At 44.6% G+C, this 21148-nt stretch overlaps 1 protein-coding gene across 6 annotated transcripts in view; it reads left to right on the top strand.

Moving 5' to 3' along the window:
• The window catches only part of LOC125447659 (RAC-beta serine/threonine-protein kinase), an 84532-nt gene extending 67698 nt beyond the window's left edge, over positions 1-16834 (top strand). For 5 of the 6 annotated variants that reach the window (XM_048522270.2, XM_048522271.2, XM_048522274.2 and 2 more), the window contains 7 exons: positions 1788-1856; positions 5329-5451; positions 6189-6317; positions 7414-7628; positions 10908-10995; positions 12316-12418; positions 13789-16834. In XM_048522270.2, coding sequence (XP_048378227.1) covers positions 1788-1856; positions 5329-5451; positions 6189-6317; positions 7414-7628; positions 10908-10995; positions 12316-12418; positions 13789-13868 — 807 coding nt within the window. In that variant the 3' untranslated portion in view covers positions 13869-16834. Of the gene's footprint in view, positions 1-1787; positions 1857-5328; positions 5452-6188; positions 6318-7413; positions 7633-10907; positions 10996-12315; positions 12419-13788 lie in introns of those variants that run through there. The other variant, XM_048522275.1, reaches the window with a different exon arrangement.
• The last annotated feature ends 4314 nt before the right edge of the window (positions 16835-21148 follow it).

Here is a 21148-nt window from a genome sequence, read left to right as displayed (position 1 = left end):
CTCCTCTTCATTCTTGTTCATTTATCAATAATCCTAAATACGTCACCCTAAATTCTCCTGCCACTGTAAACAGCTTTGTATTTATTCTATCAACAGCACTCATGATTCTGAACACCTGTCAAATCTCCCTCTAACCACCTTTCCTCAAAGGAATGCTCTCTCTGCTTCTCTGGTCTCTCTCTTTCCTCTGAAGTCCTTCATCCCTTGGTACTTTTCTCATAAGTTATCACTGCACCCTCTTTTTTAAGGCTCTGCCATCCTTCCTAACAGCGGTGCCCAGAGCCAAAGCCTTGCTGTAATTGAGGTCAAACCAGTAATTGATAAGACTCGGCACAACTCCTTCCTTTCATTCTACATGGTTTTATTTTTGAAGACGAGTCCCAAATGAATTTTGTCCTGACACTTTGCAAGATCAATGCATCTGTATCTTAAGTGTCTGTTTATGCACCCACTTTAAAATTAAACCATTTTGTTTGTGTTGCCTTGGTTCATTCTTTCTTCTACTTCACACTTCTGGCAAAGAGCCATGGACACAAAATGTTATCTCTTTGTCACCCTGCAAATACTGCCAGACCTTTTCACATGTTTTTCTACATAAAATTGCATTTATCATACATTAGCCTAAACCAGCATTCTGAAATTTGTTAATGTCCTCCTGACTGTGCCTTTGTTGGCAAACTTTGCAATTCTATGTCCAAGTGTACCCAAGATGGAGTTAATATTATATATCAGAAAGTACAGTGTTATTGCCAACTTCTGGAGGACACCAGTATGTTCTTCCCTCCAGTCCAAGTATTCAGTGCTATCCTTACTTTCTGCCTCGTCCAATTTCATTTCTTCACTTCCGCTGAGCCCTTTTACTGTAAGTCCACAACGTGGCACATTATTGAATGCCTTTGAAATATCCAATTGTATGCTAACAGCTGCATTATTTTCAATCTGTCAGTTGCAATCCACTGGATCACACGTTTGCTTCTTTAGAAGTCTATGGGTTCAAGTCCTGCACTGGGTTTAGGGCACAAAAATTTAGGCTGATACTCAAGCGCAGACTAAGGGAATACTGCTGTAGGGGCAGCAGTGAATTGGTGTTAATCTCACTGGGCTGGTATTCCAGACCCTGGATTCATGTTTCAGAGGCGGGGTGGGGGCATGAATTTGAATTCCGAACTGGCAGATGATGACTGTCAAACTCTAATAAAATCTGTAATTAAAACTGAATTTTTTAAAAAAGCAATTGTGTAATCATTGATTGTTGTAAACAAACCCATCTGGCTCACTTGTATCCTTCAGTGAAGGAAATCTGCTATCCTTACCCATTCTGGCCTACATATGACTCAGACCTGCTGATGTGGCTGTCTCTTTATCTGCCCTCTGAAATGGCTAAGAGAGCCAATTGGTGAAAGGGCAGTTAGGGATCAGCAACAAATGCTGACTTTGCCAGTGATGCCCACTCCCTTTAAGCAATAGAAAAATTTCATTATTAAACAAAGGCCCTTTGGATGGAAAATAATCCTCTGGCACTATTTTGAAGAAGTCGTCGTCACCATTGTTCTGAACAATATTTGTGGTTCAGCCAATACCTCAAAAAAAGAGTCTACATTATCACATTGCTGTTTATAGGAGCTTACTGTGCAGCTACACTTCAAAAATACACTTGCTGGAAATCTGAGACCTCCAGCAGTCATGGAAGGCACTAGATAAATGCAAGTTTCTTTTATCTTTATGTGGAAATTGGTGGTTACTGATATGTTGCGATGATTTCTCTTCCCTCTCTCCCACCGATACAGACATTGAAGTACGCATTTCAAACCAGTGATCGGTTATGTTTTGTCATGGAGTATGCAAATGGCGGGGAGGTAAGCTTGTGGCATTCTCCTGTTTGTTCAGACGCTGATAGTCCCTGTCCTTGTCCGAAGCAACTGTGTTAGGTTGCATCATTGACCTGTTGCCGTCAGCAGTCTCCGATACCTGGCCCGCACGTCTGGTGTTCTTGTTCCCCCTACCAAAGGCAGTGCGTGTGTTGGCTAACCCATCCACCAGGCAGCCAAGTTTCAACAGCCTATTAAACATTCAGTCAAATCTTCCAGCTCCCTGGACAATGGCTAAGGACAGAAAACTGGGCTCAATTCTAGCTCCAGGCACGGAGCTGAATTATAAACCCCTGTTGCTGCTGATTATACTCATCCAGGCACAAACCACAAATCACGTTGCATATCCCAAGGTGTCAAGTTGTGAAAATTGTATAGAATAAGCCCAATAATCTGTGGCTGGCACCAATCTCACGTATGAAAATCCCAAACAGTCTCCTCCCTGACACAGTCTGACCAGTTGTGACTCCAGTCCCAGGCAGTGGGTGATTTGACTGAGAGGCCTCACAGAAGCACCTGGCAGAGCCACTCCGTTGCCATGCTAACTGAGGTCAGCTTTCTCAGTACAGAGGGCGATTGAACCCAGTACCTCTAAATTTCCATTTAAATTTAGTTCTGTGGTGTGATTGCACCCTGGCCTTCTACAAACCCAGAGAGCTCAGATCACATAACTCGGCTCAGACTGGGACTCGAACCTGGGGCTGCCTCTGAACAACAGGGGGAAGGATTTTGTTGGTATGTGTCCTTTCCTCAGCCTATATAGTTTCTCCAGTTTTGTGAGAATTGCCTACAGGTTTTATATTTGCTTGCAGGATGTGGGCGTTGCTGGCTGGGCCAGCATTTACTGCCACTCCCTAGTTGTTCTAGTAAAGGTTGTGATGAGCTGCATTCTGAACCGCAATAGCTCATGTGGCACAAGGATATGAAGTGGGCCATGTGTGACATTTGCAAAGTGCACTGCAGAAATTCACCACAGCTCCTTAGACCAGCACCTTTTAAACTCTCAATTCCCACCGTCTTGAAGGATCAGGATAGCAGATACATGGGAACATCATCAACTTCCCCTTCCAATCCATTCACCATTCTGACTTGGTAAAGTATTGCTGTTCCTTCAGTGTTGCTGAGTGAAAATCCTGGACTGCCCCCATAGCTTTTTGGTTATACCTACACCATTGGACTGCAGTGGTTCAAGAAGGCAACTCACTATCAGTGACAACTAGGGAAGGGTAATAAATGCTGATCCTACAGGCAATGCCTATTTTCTGAGTGAAAAGAGAAGTGAACCATGTACTTGGGGGGAGCAATTGTAAAGAGTGGTCATTGTATTGTAAGATTTATCTTACTACTAAGGGAAAGCCAGAAACAATCAAAAGTTGAACTTCTAAATTGGAAAAGGGTTAATTTCAGTGTGACGAGGAAGTAGCCTGCGTAAAATGGAACTGAACACTGACAGGAAAAAAAACAGACAATCTTTAAGTGATCTTTAAGAGGCAAACGCTTCAAGTATAGGATTTGGGAAGCCATGATGAGTTTATAAAGACCTCTTTTGAGGCCTCTTTTGTAATGCTGCGTTTGTTTCTGGTCACCCTGTTATAAGAAGGATACTATTAAGCTGGAGAAGGTTCAGAAGAGATTTATCAGGATGTTGCTGGGTGTGGAATGTTTGAGTTATAAAGAAAGGCTGGATAGGCTGGGACTATTTCCACTGGACCATAGGAGGTTGAGGTGATCTGATAGAAGTTTATAAAATAATGAGGGGTATAGAAAGGGTTAATGGTCGGTGTCTTTTCCCAAGGATGGGGTATTTCAAGATCAGGAGATGCGTTTTAAGGTGAGAGGACAAAGGTGATTCCCATGTAGAATGAACTCCCTGACGAAACGGTGGATGTGGGCACAGTTGCAGCATTTAAAAGACATTTGGATAAGTACATTTTAATAGGAAAGGTTTGAAGAGTTATGGGCCAGGAGCAGGCAGATGGAACTAGTTTGGTTTGGGATTATGGTTGGAACAGACCGGTTCAACTGAAGGAATTTAATAGTTTGAGAGGAGAGATGGAGAGGAAAGTGAAATTCACAAAGTAAGTGTGTGAGAACAGAATAGCCATGAACATAAAGTGAAATCAAAAGTTTACCAGCACGTAAATAGTAATGTGCGTTAAGGAATGGAGTAGGTTTCGTTAGGGTGTGAAATGCTTTGAGGCATTGAGCCAGGCTGGAATACTTAGTAAGTTCTTTGGATCAGTGCTTACGAAGGAAAAGCAAACTGACAAAGCATCAGTACAGAGTGGAAATCGTGAAGACAATGCGTAGTGCGAAAACTGAAAGGGAAGAGATACAGGAAAGACTTATTCACTAAGTCACCAGATCTGGATGGCTTGTATGTGGGTTGCTAAGGGAAGCAGGGCTGGAGAGAGCTTAAGAAGCTGCCTTAATCTTGCAATCTTCAATCTAGACGGTGTAGCAGATATGAGACTCATTCAAGTAAGGATGCCAGGACAATCCCAGCAACCACAGACCATTAGTCCCTCATCAGGGCTGGGTGAGGTCTTGGAATCCATATTTGGAAGAGCAGGGGGAATTAACAGGCATTTTGAGAGGTTTGAATAAATGTAGGACATAGATTTGTAAAAAGCAGGCTGTGTTTGACTAATCAAATTGAATTTGATGATGAGGGATCGAAGAAGGTTGATACAGGAAAAGTGAAAGAGGTTGTCTATATGGATCTTTCACTGTTTTGACTCACAAAGTTGAGGCTTATGGAATAAGGAAGTCCAACTGGATGACCAATGTAAGGGCAGACAGCAACAGGGAAGGTGATATCTTCCTAGTATCATTGCTAAACTATTAAGTCAAAGACCTGGGTAATGTTCTGCGGATCTGGGCTGGTGGTGGCATTTGAATTCAAGTTTAAAAAAAAGAAGTCTGGAATTAAGAAGCTAATGTATTGCCAACTGTTGGAAGAATCCATCTGATTCATTAATGTCCTTTAGGGAAAGGAACTGCTACCCTTACCTGGTCTGGCCTACATGTGACTCCAGATCCACAGCAATGTGGTTGACTCTTAACTGCCCTGGGCAATTAGGAATGGGCAATAAATGTTGACCTGATCCCCACATTGGCTGTTCTTGAAAATTGAACATTGTGGTAGTTCCCAAGGTTCATTGATTGTGGTTCTGGGGTTTTATTTTTGTTGCTATGTATAAATGACTTAGATCTTGGAATAAGAGTAAAATTTCAAAACTTGCCAGACAAGTGCCAGAGGAACTGAATCCAGAGAAGTGTGGGGTGATGCATTCTGGCAGATTACAGACTTGATGGCACAGAAGTATAGAGGGTGCAGGAATGGAGGGTCTTGAGATTCATGTACCTCGATCTTTGAAGGTGACAGGACATATTGGGAGAGGAGCAGCCGCTTCCTGTTCATTTGATGTGATGTTTACTGTCCTTCCTTTGTCCCCAGCTCTTCTTCCACCTCTCTAGAGAGCGTGTTTTTACTGAGGATCGCGCACGCTTTTACGGGGCTGAGATTGTGTCTGCTCTGGATTACCTCCACGATAAGAATGTTGTCTACAGAGATCTGAAGGTTGGTATTTGACTGTGAAGTGCTGCAGATCCACGAGTATCGTATTGTATTAAAATAGTTGAAGATGTGGACGAGAGAAGTGTAGTGAGGAAGGATTGAGTTTGGGATTTACATTGCAAACAAAATTATGCCGAACTGATCTTTAGTATGAAAATATTTGATCACTGGCACAAAACCCACTGCTGGAAAACCTGAGGTGTTAGGAAGGATGGTTAAAGGGTTTTTTGTCAAAGGGATGGTATTTTAAAAATGTCACAAAGGAGACATCTGGGAGGGAATTCTAGAGTTCAGGCCCAATTAAAGGCATGACCATCAATAGCAGAGAAATGACAATGTTAAATGTTAGGGCAGCAAAGTGGCTCAGTGGTTAGCACTGCTGTCTCCCAACACCTGGGACCCAGGTTCGATTCCCGCCTCGGGCGACTGTCTGTGTGGAGTCTGCACATTCTTCCCCTGTCTGCATGGGTTTCCTCCGGGTGCTCCAGTTTCCTCCCACAGTCCAAGGGCATGCAGTTTAGGGTCACTGGCCATGCTAAATTGCCCATAATGGCCAGGGATGTGCTTACTAGATGGGCTAGTCATGGGAAATGAAGGCTTATAGGGGTAGAGTTAGGGGTTGGGATGCTCTTTGGAGGAGTGGTGTGGACTCAATGGGCTGACTGGCCTGCTTCCATACTGTAGGGATTCTGTGAAATGTTAGCATTGAATTCTGGAGTCTGCTGTTATTTGTGTCTCAGCTGGAAAACCTCATGTTGGATAAAGATGGGCATATCAAGATCACGGACTTTGGCCTCTGTAAAGAGGGGATAACGGATGGAGCCACCATGAAGACCTTCTGTGGAACCCCAGAGTATCTGGCGCCCGAGGTGAGAGACTGTCCAACCTCTTGTTTCCGTTCACCAATAAATCTTGTGAAACGTAACAAAACCTGTCTCAAAGTTGAATTTCACTTTGTAAAAGAAGGATCAAGAGTTCGTTCATAGTCTTCTGGCTGCTTGCCTTGCTCTCTTCTTACAGTTAATGTGCCCAGGGAAGTGGTTATATTCTGAGTGATGCTTAGCAGCCTGTTTACCAGCTTCAGCTGGCACAGTATGGAGGGTTCTGTTCACACTGGGAATGGAGTTCAGTCAGTGGTGGATGCCCTGACTCTTGTCACTGTTCGAACTGTTCCTGATTTTCCGCTTTGTGGAGCAATGGCCGCGTTGTCCCAAACTGTCCTCAAGGGATTGGGTGGGGGATTTCCTCGAAGGTTTGGAGACTGGGGATCCACCTCTTGGCTCTGTGACCAGGTTGCACTTACAGTTGACCAGCAAGAGCATCATTGGCGAATAGGGCTGTCATCAGTTTACAGTGCATGGGCTATGTTACCTTGGGCAGTATGGAATTCTGGATGAGTCTGTGGGCTTTCTTTGGAGGTCCTGTGTTCTTAGTTGACCCTGCTGTCCCAGAGAAAGGGAGCTGAGTAGGTCGGATGAACTGCTGTTTCTACATCCTTTCCACAGTTTGGTAGCTAGGATGGACTTGTAGCTCTGATTTATAGTCTGAGCACACGTCAAAGATATTGACTCCCATTCCTCAATAGCAGATCTGGGAACCTCAAACTAGTTTCTATTTAGGGGAGGTGGAATGGCATTATCGGTGACTTTACCTACTCCCCTCCCTCCACTGTGCAGCTGTACAAATCATCTTGGTCTAGAGTAATTCTTCAGGGGTAGACTGAGGGCACAGCTTGCACTGTCTCAAGAAAGGGAATGTCCTCTAGCCTTCTCTGACTTGGGTTGCAGGTTGTTTTTGTTTTTTGTTATTGCAGCCACCCAGTTTCACTGCTGTAGTGAAGGCAGGGAGGTTAGAGCCATTTTATGACGACATGTAAGAATCCATTAGGTCACAGAGGCAGGAGATGCAGTGGAGTTGCTTGTTTTGACCAGGGTTACCCTATTGGCTACTCTCGTCCCACACCAGGTACTGGAGGACAATGACTACGGTCGGGCTGTAGACTGGTGGGGGCTTGGCGTGGTGATGTACGAGATGATGTGCGGGCGACTGCCCTTCTACAACCAGGACCATGAGAAACTCTTTGAGCTGATCCTTATGGAAGAAATTCGGTTTCCCCGCACCTTATCCCCTGAGGCCAAATCGCTCCTCTCGGGACTCTTAAAGAAAGACCCCAAACAAAGGTAAGATTCACAAAGTCCTCCATGTGAAGGCCATTCAGATCGCGGCTCCCAATAGTTTGTGCTGCAATTTGTGTCCAGCTCAGTCAGACTACCTCTGCCACGTGACCTCGGCTATAGTAAGCTGTTGCTTGCTTATGCTATCCTCAAACCTCTCCCTTTTTCCTCCATTCTCTGCAGAATTGCAATGACAAAAGTAAGCCTGGAGTATCACTGCACATAGTGGCAATGGCTAAAGGGGACCGAGAATCATAGAGATGTACAGCATGGAAACAGACCCTTCAGTCCAACTCGTTTACGCTGACCAGATATCCTATGATAAATCTAGTCCCATTTGCCAGCATTTGGTCCATATCCCTGTAAACCCTTCCCATTCATCTACCCATCCAGATGCCTTTTAAATGTTGTAATTGTACCAGCCTCCACCACTTCCTCTGGCAGCTCATTCCATACATGCACCACCCTCTGCGTGAAAATGTTGCCCTTTAGATCTCCTTTAAATCTTTCCCCTCTTACCTTGAACTAATGCCCTCTAGTTCTAGGCTCCTCCACTCCGGGGAAAAGACCATGTCTGTTTACCCAATATGTACCCCTCATGATTTTATAAACTTCTATAAGGTCAGCCCTCAGCCTTTGAAGCTGCAGGGAAAATAGCCCCAGCCTATTCAACCTCTCCCTATTGTTCAAATTCTCCAACCCTGGCAACATCCTTGTAAATCTTTTCTGAACCCTTTCCTGTTTCCAGCATCCTATAGCAGGGTCAGTGTTGTAATCATTCTAGTGTTGCATGAATCATCATTTTTGTTTCGAAGGAGAACTTATGTCCAGTAGTGATTATAATTCATTTACACTGAGCTGCAGTCAACTCTTTTTGTTATTTTCTATCAGCCTATTCAGAGATGTCATGGCCCACTTCTGGAGCAGGCGGGACTTGAACCTGGGGTTCGGTAATCTTCCACTTGCTGCTCAGTATAATTTGTTGTGTCTTAATGGCCTTTAACTGGGACCCAGATTATGTTTTCCAATAATCTCTTGTACTTGCCTGGCTGCCTTCACTCCACTGTTGGTGGCTGCGCCTTCACACGCCCTAAGTTGTGGAATTCCTTCCTTAAACCTCTCTTTCCTGATTTATGACACTCCTGAATCAGTGAATCGTTCTTTGGCCAAGCCTTTAGGCACCTTATTGACTTGGTTTAAAGTTTTGTCTGCTAACCTATCCTGGGAAGTGCCTTGCTTTACTAAACTAAAGGAACCATATAAATGTAGTTAATGTTGCTGACTTACGGCATGCCACGTGTCCGAGTGAGTGAATAGTAGCTACAGAAGATTCCTTCAGGGCTGTGTTGTGTATCAAGAAGATCTCAGGTTGGATCTCTGGACTATGGTGAGTCCAGTGATCTGAACAGTTACCAGCAGGGGAGAAATACACACTTGACTTCCAGTCCTGATCACAGTCTGACGACTGTGTCTACCACTACTGTGCCTGGATTCACTGATGAAGAGTGAGTGAGGAATGGCTCTTATAATGGAATCTGTAGCCCAGAGCCAGTTAGTGCCTTCTGAGATCGAGCAGAAGAAATGGGAACATGGAATAAAGTCACGACACAGCAGCAGCCGCTGAATCTGACCCAGACTGCTGCTGTGTCGGAATGGTCACTCACCTTTCGGCTGCAGAAATGCTGTTCCCTCAACTCTTGGCCCATAGCTCACAGTTAGCCTCATGTGATGTTCATATTGCTCTGCAAAGTGTTGGGGCGCTAGTTCTTGAAATGAATTCTGGAGTGAGATATATGCAGCCTCCACATCTGTTCAGCCTCCCATCAGTAAACTCAGCAAGCCATTTTAAAAAAAGGAATAACTTTGAGGGACTGGTACTTGGGGCCAAAGGGCTAACCTATCATTGCAGATCCACAGCAATGCGGTTGACTTTTGGATGCCCTGTGAAATTCTCCCAGCGTGCCTCTCAGTTCATTGGCAATTAGGGATGGGCAACAAATGTTGGCCTTACCAGCGATGTCCATGTTAGAGTGGGAACATTTGAATTTCAGGAGGAAGAAAAAATGAGCCCCTATCTAATATGACCTGTATGGTCATATTAGCTTCATGGTCTGATAATAACCGAGTTATTAACCAATCATTGGAAGCAGTTCACAGGAATGGTTCTGGAGTGAATTATGAACATAGATCAGAGAGATTGGGACTGTTTACCTTGGGGTAGAGAAGCCTGAGGGGAGATCTTATAGTCTCTTCAAAATCAGGAAGGGTGTTGACTGGTTAAGAGAGGGAGAAGCTCTGGCAGCTTGTTAAAGGATGGAGAATGAAAGGGCTGGGATTTAAAATGGTTAAAGAAGCAAAAGCATCAGCACAAGGTGAAACCACTTCTCGCAGTTAGTGCTTAGTGTCTGGAATGCTCTGCCCAAGACCGTGGTAGCGGCAGGTTCAAGCAAGGTTTTTAAAATGGCACCAGACTGTGAAGTGAAAGGGAAGAATGTGCAGAGTCACAGGAAGAAGGTGATGTATGGCACTAAGTAAATTGCTTATTTTGAGAGCCAGGGCAGATGCAATGGGCCAAATGGTCTCCTCCTGCTGTGTGACCATTTTCATAAAATAGCTTATCATAGACCCAAATATGTGACAAGATTTACAGTCTCTCTCCCCTCCCTTCTCTTCACTCCCGCCCCCAACCATCAACTGGTGGAGATCTTCAGGAAGTGTAGGTCAAATGTCACCTGCCCCTCCTAAGCGCGTACACCGCATTGTTTTTGCCTTTTATCATGTCTTGAGGTTTAGTATTTAGCGTCTGATGGTTGCACATTGTACAATCATCTCATCTGATAAAAAGCTGCTCATCAACAGTTTGCCTCCAGCCAGGGCTTTCAATGTAACTGATCACCTGAGATCCTGGTGGAAATAGCCAGATGCAAAAATCAGACTGGGAAGAGGATTCAAAGAGCCAGGCAAAAACGAGAAATATTGAAAAGGGTTTTGAAAGACCAGAGGATGGCGAGGAGGGAACGAGCTTCAGAAGGTGCAAATTCTGAGCTGTACAAGGTCAAAACCTAAGCGGGGAAGTAGGAGGCTGCTCAAAAGGGTTGAGGGTATAAAAATGAGCCTGAAGCAGGTTGCAGCGGTCAGCAGGAGTGAGCCTGTGGGAGGAACAATGAACCATGAGTGTGAGGATTCTGATATGGCCTGAAGAGCATTAGGGACCTGGTGAAGGCTACTGAGGAAGGGTGACTTGGACAGTCAATGTTTTATTCACCTCCACTGTCTCTCTTGCAGGTTGGGAGGCGGTCCTGAAGATGCGAAGGAAGTAATGCATCACAAATTCTTTGTCTCAGTTAACTGGCAGGATGTTGTAGAGAAACGGGTGAGAGCACCAAAGTATTTGATTTCCCTCATACAAAAACAGAAAGAACTGCGGATGCTATAAATCAGAAACGAAAACAGAAATTACTGGTAAAGCTGAGCAGGTCTGGCAGCATTTGTGAAGTGAAGAAGGGTCACCGGACTCGAAACGTTAACTCTGATTTCTCTCCATGGATGCTGCCAGACCTGCCGAGCTTTTCCAACAATTTCTGTTTTTGTATGTGATTTCTCTCATTTATCGCAAGTAAATCTTCCCAAAGCAGTCTGAAAGCTTCGGAGCTGATTGATCAGTAATCTCCGAGTTGGATTGCTTTGACGTCAGGCAGTTAAGTTGTACACTAATGTTTTGCAAATTGCTCAAGATGTTTTCTCCATGATGTGGTATTGATGTTTCTCAGGGTATGGTGGGGGTGTGACAAGGTAAAGGGAAGCTGGGGGTTTGTGTGAAAGCAAAAATCTGCAGATGCTAGAAATTCAAAATAAAACTTTGGTTCTGAAGATGAGTCGTATTCGACCTGAAGCATTAACTCTGTTTCTCTCTCCACCAATGCTACTGAGTTTCTCCAGCACTTTCTGTTGTAGTTTTGGGTTTGTGTATATGAGTAGCTGCCACCCAGATTAATGTGTGTGTTGCACGATGACAGGGAGCGGGGGAGGTGCAGAGGGGGAGAATGCTGGTTTAAAGAAAACCCAAAAGAATGCTGCACAGGGAATGGGGGATGTGAATAGGGAGAATGTGGGACAAGTAAACAGGATACTGCCTGCGATGTGGATTGCTGTCAGCCATGATGCTGGGGTGATGGATATGGTACGTTTTGCTTTTATTGGAACCACATCCACAAACTTGCACCACCCTTGACGCTCAGTTGCAGTAGCACGTACCATGAACAAGTTGCACTGCAGAAATTCACCAAAGCTCCTGAGACAGCACCTTCCAAATCCTCAGCCACTTCTCATCGCGAAGGACAAATTCCCTTCCAAACCACTCACCATCCTGACTTGGAAATACACTGCTAATCCTTCAGTGTTGCTGGGTCAAAGTCCTGAACTCCCTCCCTAATGTACCAACATCAAATGGACTGCAGCGGTTCCAAAAGGCAGCTCACCACCACCTTCTCAAGGGCAACTAGGGATGGGCAAGAAATGCTGGTCCAGCCAGTGTCACGTGTTCCAGAAGTGAATAAATTTAAAAAAAAAACAAGGTAGATCTTTGTCCTGATCTCTTGCAGCTTTTCAGCACAGGGGAGTTTTGGAGGGATGTATTGTTCATGCTTGCACTAAGCTCATTTCTCTTTATTACTGTGCCCTTTCCAAATAACAGCTTGTGCCTCCATTCAAACCCCAAGTGTCTTCTGAGACAGACACACGATATTTTGATGATGAATTCACAGCAGAGACGATAACAGTCACCCCCCCAGATAAATGTGAGTATTGAAACCACACGCCGACCTGGTGAGTCAACTGGGAGCCATTTCGTTTGTTCCACTTTGGTTTGACGTTCCTTCTCCACGTTAACTGCTTCATAAAAAGGGCAAAAGAGAACCCTGAAACATTGATTGACTGTCGTCTGTCTGCTAGGATGACCATTGGGTTGTGTCACCATTATTTATTATCCTATTACAAATGCCCACAAATCGCTTTCATTTTCCTTTTAACTAAATAGTTCCTGCATTAAATTGCATTGAATTTTTCAACTGAACTAGAGGCAAGTGATGTAAAATATAGTCTATTCTCTGAATATTGTATGCAATATTCTTTCTTGAGAAGCGAGAGAGTCAAACGAAGCAACCACAATTGCAGAAACATGTAGTTGGTTGTTCTCTAGTGTTGATTTTAGGTGAAGGTTCTCAGTTGCCTCAAAGGAAATTTGTTGAAATTGTTTGGAAAGTTATTTGGAAGGAAAACCAAGGATTCTTCTGAATCCTTTTTAATGCAGATTGCATGCTCTGAATGCAAAGGAGTTAATGAAAGTGCACTTAGACATTTCTGGAGTAGAGATAAAAACTTGGGTTCTTGAGCTGAGATAAAGTCTTAAAAGTGTAAAATTTTAAATTAAGTTATTCACTGGGAAATTCAAATCAAGCAAATGTGAGATGTGGACATGCTTTAGCTTTATTTTGTTTAAAAAAAACGTTCATTGTACATTAGAGGAGTCAGTTACTGTTTGACTAGTTCGAAGTGTTTGCAATTGGTCTTTCCACTGAAGCACAAGACGTTCACAGTTGTGCAAGCTCTTCAGAGCAGAGGGCATGTTGAACAGAAAGTTGTTAACATTTGTCCGTATAGACAATGTCTACCGCTCTGCCCTCATTAATCTTCGTTGTCACTTCTTCAAAAAACTCAGTCAAGCTGGTGAGGCACGATTTCCCTCCCACACACACAGTCATGTAGACTATCCCCAATCAGTCCTTGCTTCCAAATACAAGTAAATCCTTCCCCTCAGAATCCATTGCTACAGCTTACCCGCCATGAATGCCAGTGTCATTGATCTGTAGTTCCCTGGCTTTCCTTAAATAGTAGCACCATGTTAATGTGTTGAATTGGCTTCACGTGGCCTGATGGCAGGTTGCCAGCTTGCAGAGCAGACTCTCAACTCTCCCATTTAGCTGCTTTGTCAACCCATCGTCTATTAGGAGACCCCATTTGCCTCCCCCAACAGTTGATTTGCTGGGGACACTAGCAGAAGGATCCTGGCATTTTCAGCTGCACAGTTTGTTTCAGGACCCAGAGCAGTTCTTACCCCAGCCTCACTTTTTCTTTTCATTGTGGATGTGTTTCTTTTGTCTCCCTACAGTCGACAATTTGGACCTGATGGAGAGTGATCAGAAAGCACACTTCCCCCAGTTCTCCTACTCAGCAAGCGTGCGAGAATAAACCCTCAATTATACCAAAAAGTAAAACCACCCAGGATGTTCTGTTCCAGATCTGGAGAAGGCAAAACTACATTATCCCAAAACTCCACACCTTTTCCGCCGTCTGTCTTCAGCCACCACCTTCGGAGTCCCAGGAACTGCAAGGGTCCACTGTATGGAAATTCACTACCAGTTCGTTTTCACTGTAGAAATTGTGTTTTTTTTAAACATAGATGTACATAGTAAACAGCAGCAAACTTGCAGTGATTGTTCCACTGCTGCAGGAGCCGCAGTATGGGACGTTTGTGCATATTTTAAAAAGACATCTGTACAGTGAGGGTGGTTCTCCCCTCAGTCAATGCCAGCCATGAACTTGCACCACAGCGTGTCACTGTTCAAATGTTTCCCTTTTTCTTTTGTAAAAGCATCATTTCAAAATATTTCAGTTATCGGTCCATTGGATACGTATGCAGATATATGCACGCAGAATCCAGCAGATATATGCATGCAGGCATACACTAGGCATTTGCGTGCACGTGTACACATTTGCCAGGCGTTACACCTGCCAGGTGTGTGCGCATGTGCAGACACGTTCGTCAGGTGTGTGTGCGTGCACACAGACAATTGCCAGGTGCATGTGTGCGATGTGCGCAGATATCTGGTGGAAGGAGCCTTGCAGGTGGGTAAACGCACAAGCAAAGCAGTTAGAACAAATTCGAAGACTCATAATTTGGCTGGCACTACATTGTCATTGAGAGTTGAAGGAACAGTGCTGAAGGTGGGATGGAGTCGGGCTCAGGTGTGGGGGATTTCCTGGGCATTGCAGTTCATTTCAATATCAGCGGAGGATGGTCGCAAGGATTTGGTTTAATGATCAGACCCCTTGGTATTTCTGCCATTTTGTTCTCATTGTTACAGCCCATAGCCAGTAGTGTCCGCAGTTCGGGGAGGAGAATGGGGGTGTGGTTTGGGTTGCGGGGTGGTAGGTTGGTTGCGGTTCCCTTTCCTCTGTTGGAGAGGGGGCTCAGTTTGATGTTACATGTTCCTGACTGGATGGCCCCCTCAATCCAGCTGTGGCAGAGGTATTCAAGTCATTGAGTGAACTCCCTGGAGCAGAGCTCACTGCTTCAACCCCAGGATCATTGCCGAGCTAACTAATCCAGGGTTTTTGGGGTGGGGGGGGGAAATCTGTCAGAAGGGGAAATGCTTCAAGTTAAACTCAGTGGATTTTTCCAAAGTTAACAATTTTTTTTGTTTTGTTAATATTCATGGTGAGAGTGCAGACTTGTATGGTTGCTAGCAGTGCGTCTGAAAACATTATTTTTAAAATGTCCATGGTAATGTTCTGACAAATCATGGAACCTCCTTACAAACCTCCTGCATGTTCTTGTGGACCTGTGAACAGTATCGTGCCAGTCTGACTGATGCATGAGGGGTCTTAGTCCTGCTTACGTGGACCAGTCATGCCAGCTATGGTAGAGCACCGGTGGCACTACCTGCTTACCAGGCCTCCCCTGAAGACCTGACACTGGCCCAAACTGGTGTGCTGCGGCAAGCCAGGGAAAGCACCTCAAATCATCTGCACGGGGCTGAGTCTCCTGCCTGTACTGGCTGCTGTGAGGCCCATACACTGGCTCCCAAGTGCCTGCCCCTTGCAGCAGTCAGTGAGCACACTGCCCTCACCTAATGCAAAGTTATGCATCAAGCATCTAACCACTTTCTAACTGTTACAAATTTCAGCTGTCCAAGTGGATGAACTCAGCATGGCTTTTTTAATAGGAAAATACACATGGACTCTCCCATAGAGACTTGCCACCCTGCCAGCCCCGATGTGCCTTTAACTGTTACAGTTGAGTTTGTTCCTTGCCCAGAAGCAAGTAGCTTTACCTCTAACCTCAACAAAACCTTACTTTCTAGGAATTACACCCACTAGTTTCTATCCTACGCCCCACCCAAATGCAGGTATGGGTCCCAGTCGTTTTCCTCAATGTATATGGCTCAACCCAGGCTCGCCCGATTAATCCCAGTACCATCTCTCTTGAAATAATGGAGACTTAATAATTGAGCTGCTGTTCCAAAGGAGTCAGTAGAAGACCGTACAATTGCAGACTTGATTAGTGTCATTAATTCACCTTTATCTCCTTAACAGTCTCTGAATTTAACCCCTTATGTGAACAATTCTGACTTCGTAGCAACAGTTTAACAGAACTTCCATTAAATTGGTGAAACTGTTAGCTTCATAGTGGGGTTTCAGTATAAAAATAAGTCTCTCATTCAGTCAGACTCCTACGGTTATGACATAGCTTTATCACCATCACGAGCAGAGGCTTATTATCTCATTGAAATTGGTCTGGAATGTCCAGCACCCCCTCCCAGCACAGGTTTTTAAGTCAGTGTCATTTCATAAATTTAGCTTGGATTTGAAAAATATGTTTACATGTAAACAAGTGAGTCAGCTGTTTGGAGAGAGCGCTGAGAAGGTGAACATTTTGTTTACTGATGTGCAAAGGAGCACTATGACTGTCCCCTTCAACACCGTTGCTGACTTCGATACATTAAACTGATAATCTGGGTCAACATCTGTTTTCTGGAACAGATGCTTTGTTAGCCAGAGGTGGAAGTCAATTCTTTACGAGGACCTGATGCAAACTTTGTGGTCAGAGACAAGTGGAGGGAGCGATCTTGTCATATTTTGACTTGAGGCGTGGGGAGCCATCGGCCGAGTGGGATTCTTGCAGACCCTTTCAGCAGTGTGTCACTGTCCTGGAATCCTCAAACCGAGCCACCCAATCCAGTGCTGGATTCCATTTGAAATTCTTGGTTCCCAAAAACCGTCTTTGGTTGCAAATTGGCAGTGAAATTTTAGGGTGGGCCTGCTGCTGGAAGTTCTGCTGTGCTGTGATGCTCAGCAGGCCAGACCAGCTACCACGTGTTTGTGTTACTGAGGCAGAGAATTGGCTGTGGGCTGTACCCTGGGAATCTTTGGCTGGGGAGAGGGTGGGTGGGTGGGGATCTATTATGTGAAAATATTAACTAGCAATTGGTAGTAAATGTGTGGGGATTGTTCAGTGTAATTTTTGTTCTGTGTTAGGTACGGAACAATATTTATTGAAGGTACTGTAGTGACATTTGAGAGTCGAGTCAACAGTGTTAAAACAGATTGTCTTAAAAAGGAGTTGGTACATACTAATAAACTAATTTGTTTTTGGGAGTTAGGGGGTCATGTGGAGATCTGTCTGCCATTTTTATTCACTTCTGACGATATGAAAGGCTGTGAGGTTTTTGTCTTATTAAATCCCAAGCTTACAGATGTATGTTTAGAATATGCAAAAACTGCTTTAAAAAAAATCCCAAGTCAAGCATTTGAGGAGAGAGATGCTCTCCAAAGATAGAAGGGCGCAAGAACTTTGATAACATGAGGGTGTGGGATGACAGGTTTGTTAACTCAAATCTCCTCTCCCCTCCACCCGCCCCCACACCTTGAGTTTTTAACATGTTTATGCCATGTGTTAATCACCTCCTACTCTTGAGTCCAGAAACTGGCTAAAATGCAGCCTCCTGGAGTTAAAGGCCTGTTACTCGTCACTGTGTGGATCCCAGTCTGCTAGGACCCTGTAACCAGATGACCATGAAAGCAGGGGCAGGCCAACCAGGACTGACCCCGGTTGGGAGACACGAAGGAGAACCCAGGCCTGGGTGAGCCCCGTTACTGTTGGCTGGATGTGCTAGAGGGAGGCTGTGTCGGTGCTGGAAGGAGTTGGAGTGAGTTAGAGATGCCTTCAATTCTGGGATCTGTGCATAAAGGCATATTCATGACCTGGTGCTCGCGAGATGCCATTTTACTACTGGCAGTTTATGGAAGGTGACTTTTATTTTAAAAGAGTCATGCAATGGTGATTCTACCGCGCTTTCCATTGAGGAATACGGAGTCTGAGCTCCGGGAAGCAATTTTTTGTTTCCCTTTTTAATGCTGTTTGTTAAAACTTTGCTTTTTTTTTTCTTTAGGAGCACCCAACAAAATTCATTAATAATTTCTAACTTAGGACATTTATAGACTGAAACGATGTTTCTTTAAGGCGAGTGTGATTCAGAACCTTCGCGTTGTGGAATAACGGCCACCCTGGGCCAGGAGGTCTCTGCCCAGCGTCACTTACAGAACAAAGGAAGCCTGGGGTCACTTCTTTCTGTATTTCAAAACAAACACAATTGATTCACCTGCAGCTCCATGCCCAGGCTTTCTTCTGCACTACCTTTTGGTTACCGCCACCATCCTCCAAATCCCCGTAGCCATCCCTGTGCTCTTTGTTTTCCTCTTATGCCTCTTCCAGGCACAGAAAAAAAATATAACCCTCATTGTGACAGTGGGTAGTAGAGGCCTGGCCAGTCTTGGGTCACCTCCCGCCAATCCTGTACCACCCATGGGTGCTATTGGTACAATGCCTGGGTTACACACCCAAGGGTTTCCATATTGAACGTGGATGGGATGTTACTGTTGTCAATGCTGCTTTTTAACCTCCTGCGCCTTTTGTCCCTTCTTTTCTCCCCAACATGCCTTCCACCTGAAGGAACTGGATGGTCATGCTTCCCCCTGTTCAGCACTGAGGTCTGAGCTTGGGTCTCTGTTCCAACACCCCTTCATCTCATTCAGCAGTTGATTATTGTGCTAACTCTGGTTGTTTTGAGGTGCAGTCAGTGTAGAATCCAACAAGGCTGAATTGTGTTTTTATTGCATTGAAATATGTAGGGTTCAGATAATTCAACAGGAGGTTGCTCCTCTTGTCCACAGGTACCAAGACCTTTACAATAACAGCCTGCAGCTTCTTTAACTGTATTTATTGGCGAGGCCGCTGGTTAACGTGTCGGTTATCCCCTCATGTCTTCTCGCCCTCCTGCCAATCCTAATACTGATTTGAGGACCATTTAATCTGGGGCCTTCATTGAATAAATGACCTTGTCCTTCATAATATAGAAGACACGATACACAAATGCCTATTACCTCTTCTGAAGTGTCCTTCATTGAACACATGGAGATTGGAAATGATGTGAATGGGCTTTGGCTTTGAGGGGACTGAGAACTGACCCACATGTTGCCTTCCAGAGAACATACCAGGGTGCCTGGCACAGCTACAGATATTTGTGCTACCAATATCACCAGTTAGACACCTTTTAATGTTTGCTTTAAGAAATACCCCCCCAAACTGGTGCTTGTCATCATGGCTCTAGTCTTCATTCACGGCATTCTTCCGTGGCTCCGGTCAGATTGAGCTGGAGTTTTATAGAAAGGCAATAACAAGTCATTGCTGTAATTTAGGCCAGTATCATGTTTGCCAGGCACCAGGTGCTGATGCACAACGCAAACTGTAACCAAGATGATCAGCAAGTATCTAGTCTGTTGCCCTTGTCTGTTCATAACCATTCTCTGGTGCTGTTCCAAAATTACAAGCTTTGCCAGTTGCCACTTCAGCTCTTTCTGAGGACTATGCTCACTGAGCCCTGTGTCCTTGTCCTCTTCCTCTGGTCTTCACCCGTTTCCCCCAAGGGGTTAAGAAGGGCACTGCACTGATCCTGCTCAATTTTGTTTCCTGTAATGATGGCACCTCCCAGATGATAAAACACCTTGCTAGGGCCATACACAAGCGGATAGGGCTGCAGAGGTGCCTTTTGATATTTTAATGCATTGATTGAAATCCCTGTGATGATCAGCAGTGGCCCAGATTTTCCAGTTATTTGTTTCAGCAGAGTGGTTGCAAAGTGGGGCCAGGGACCCTGCAGAACAAACCCCAACTTCGCGGGAATTGCCTGGGAAATTCAGGATTCTGCTTGGCTATTTTCCTGATCCCCAAAAGTATCCATTAAATCTGAAAGTGAGAATTTGATAGGTTCCATTGCAGTGAAGTTAAATAGTTACTGAGGAAAAGTGACTGTTCAATACCTTGCCTAACTCCTAGTTACTGACTACCCTCATCCAAACATGTTTCACATCCTCAACTACACCAACCCAGACCTTGACCCCATGCTCCCCCAGCACCTACTCCCTGCACTGCCACCAAAACTGACCATTCCTTGTCACCACCCCCACCCTTGCCCCCAGGTCCAGTGTCTCCCTTTCACCCCTTATCCTAAACATTCCGTCACTTACTTTGCCACTTTGTACCTTGTGCTACCCACTCGGCATTCTAACACTTACCCTCCTGGTACCTTAACCTTACTCTTTTGCTGCCAAAGGGACTGCCCTGTTTTAAATGACAGAATACAGCAGTTGACAGCAGAGGGAAAGAAAAGTGTGGTTTGCCTTCCCCGGATTGTTTTGCCCATTAGGGACCTGCCAGAATAAAAGCACGACTTTGCATTTCAGGATCAGAAGCTTGTTATGTGAAAAGGAGCAGAGTGACGCTCTGCATGTGCCACTCCTGGGGAAAATCTAGCCTAAAGGCCCGTTTGCCATGACTGTATTTGGATCTACTGAAATAGAATGGTTTAAACCAAACTTGATTTTCAAGGGATTCAGATTCTAATAACAGTGGTACTTCGGGGATCAACATCTGTATTAACTGGAGGAAGAAATAAATTTTTAAGGGACTGTATATGACATGCCTTGTGCTAACTGTGTGACAGGCCCTCTCTTTGATTAAGTCCCTTTCCCATTTTAAAAACCAAACAGGATTTGTACAGGGTAAAATGCAGCAGACATTGGGGAAAGCAAGATTCGGTGTGATTTGTATAGAGGTGGGAGATGGGGGTGAGGGAAGGCTGTACAAGATCTAAGGACTGATTCCATACCAGCCTCTTGAACTTTCACCTTGTTACCTTGGATTGATAGGATCCAGTTTTGGATCATTACAACAGATGGTGATTACAGGCCAGTCTGTCTGATTTAGTCACCACCCAACCTTTGCTCCCTTCTAACCTCCAACTTGTTCCCCTCAACTTTCAACCCCTTTGAACTTCTTGAAGGCAACCTGCTCCAGGCAATGCATTTGGAATCATGAAGATGTAATTTTGAACAATGTGGATATGTAAAGTGTTTTTTTGTTAATTTTTTAAAAAAAGGTTTTGTTTTGATGTGTTCACTGCCCGACGTCTCTCAAGTCTTTACTGAGTATACTCCAGGTTCCTGTTAGTTTTTTTTCCTAATGATGAAAACATGGAGCCCTGATTTTTTTGACACCAACGTTTTACTGAATGCAACTTGGTGAATTAGCTTGTAGGGAGCAATAACCCGTATTTGTTAGTGCATCTTTGCTATGTTTTGAGAGGATTGAGACCCGAAATATACGTCAGCGGCATCCAGGGCAGAGAAAC

The sequence above is a fragment of the Stegostoma tigrinum genome, chromosome 39 (assembly GCF_030684315.1).
Source record: "Stegostoma tigrinum isolate sSteTig4 chromosome 39, sSteTig4.hap1, whole genome shotgun sequence".
NCBI classification, from domain to species: domain Eukaryota; kingdom Metazoa; phylum Chordata; class Chondrichthyes; order Orectolobiformes; family Stegostomatidae; genus Stegostoma; species Stegostoma tigrinum.
This window is presented reverse-complemented; position numbering and strand designations above follow the sequence as displayed.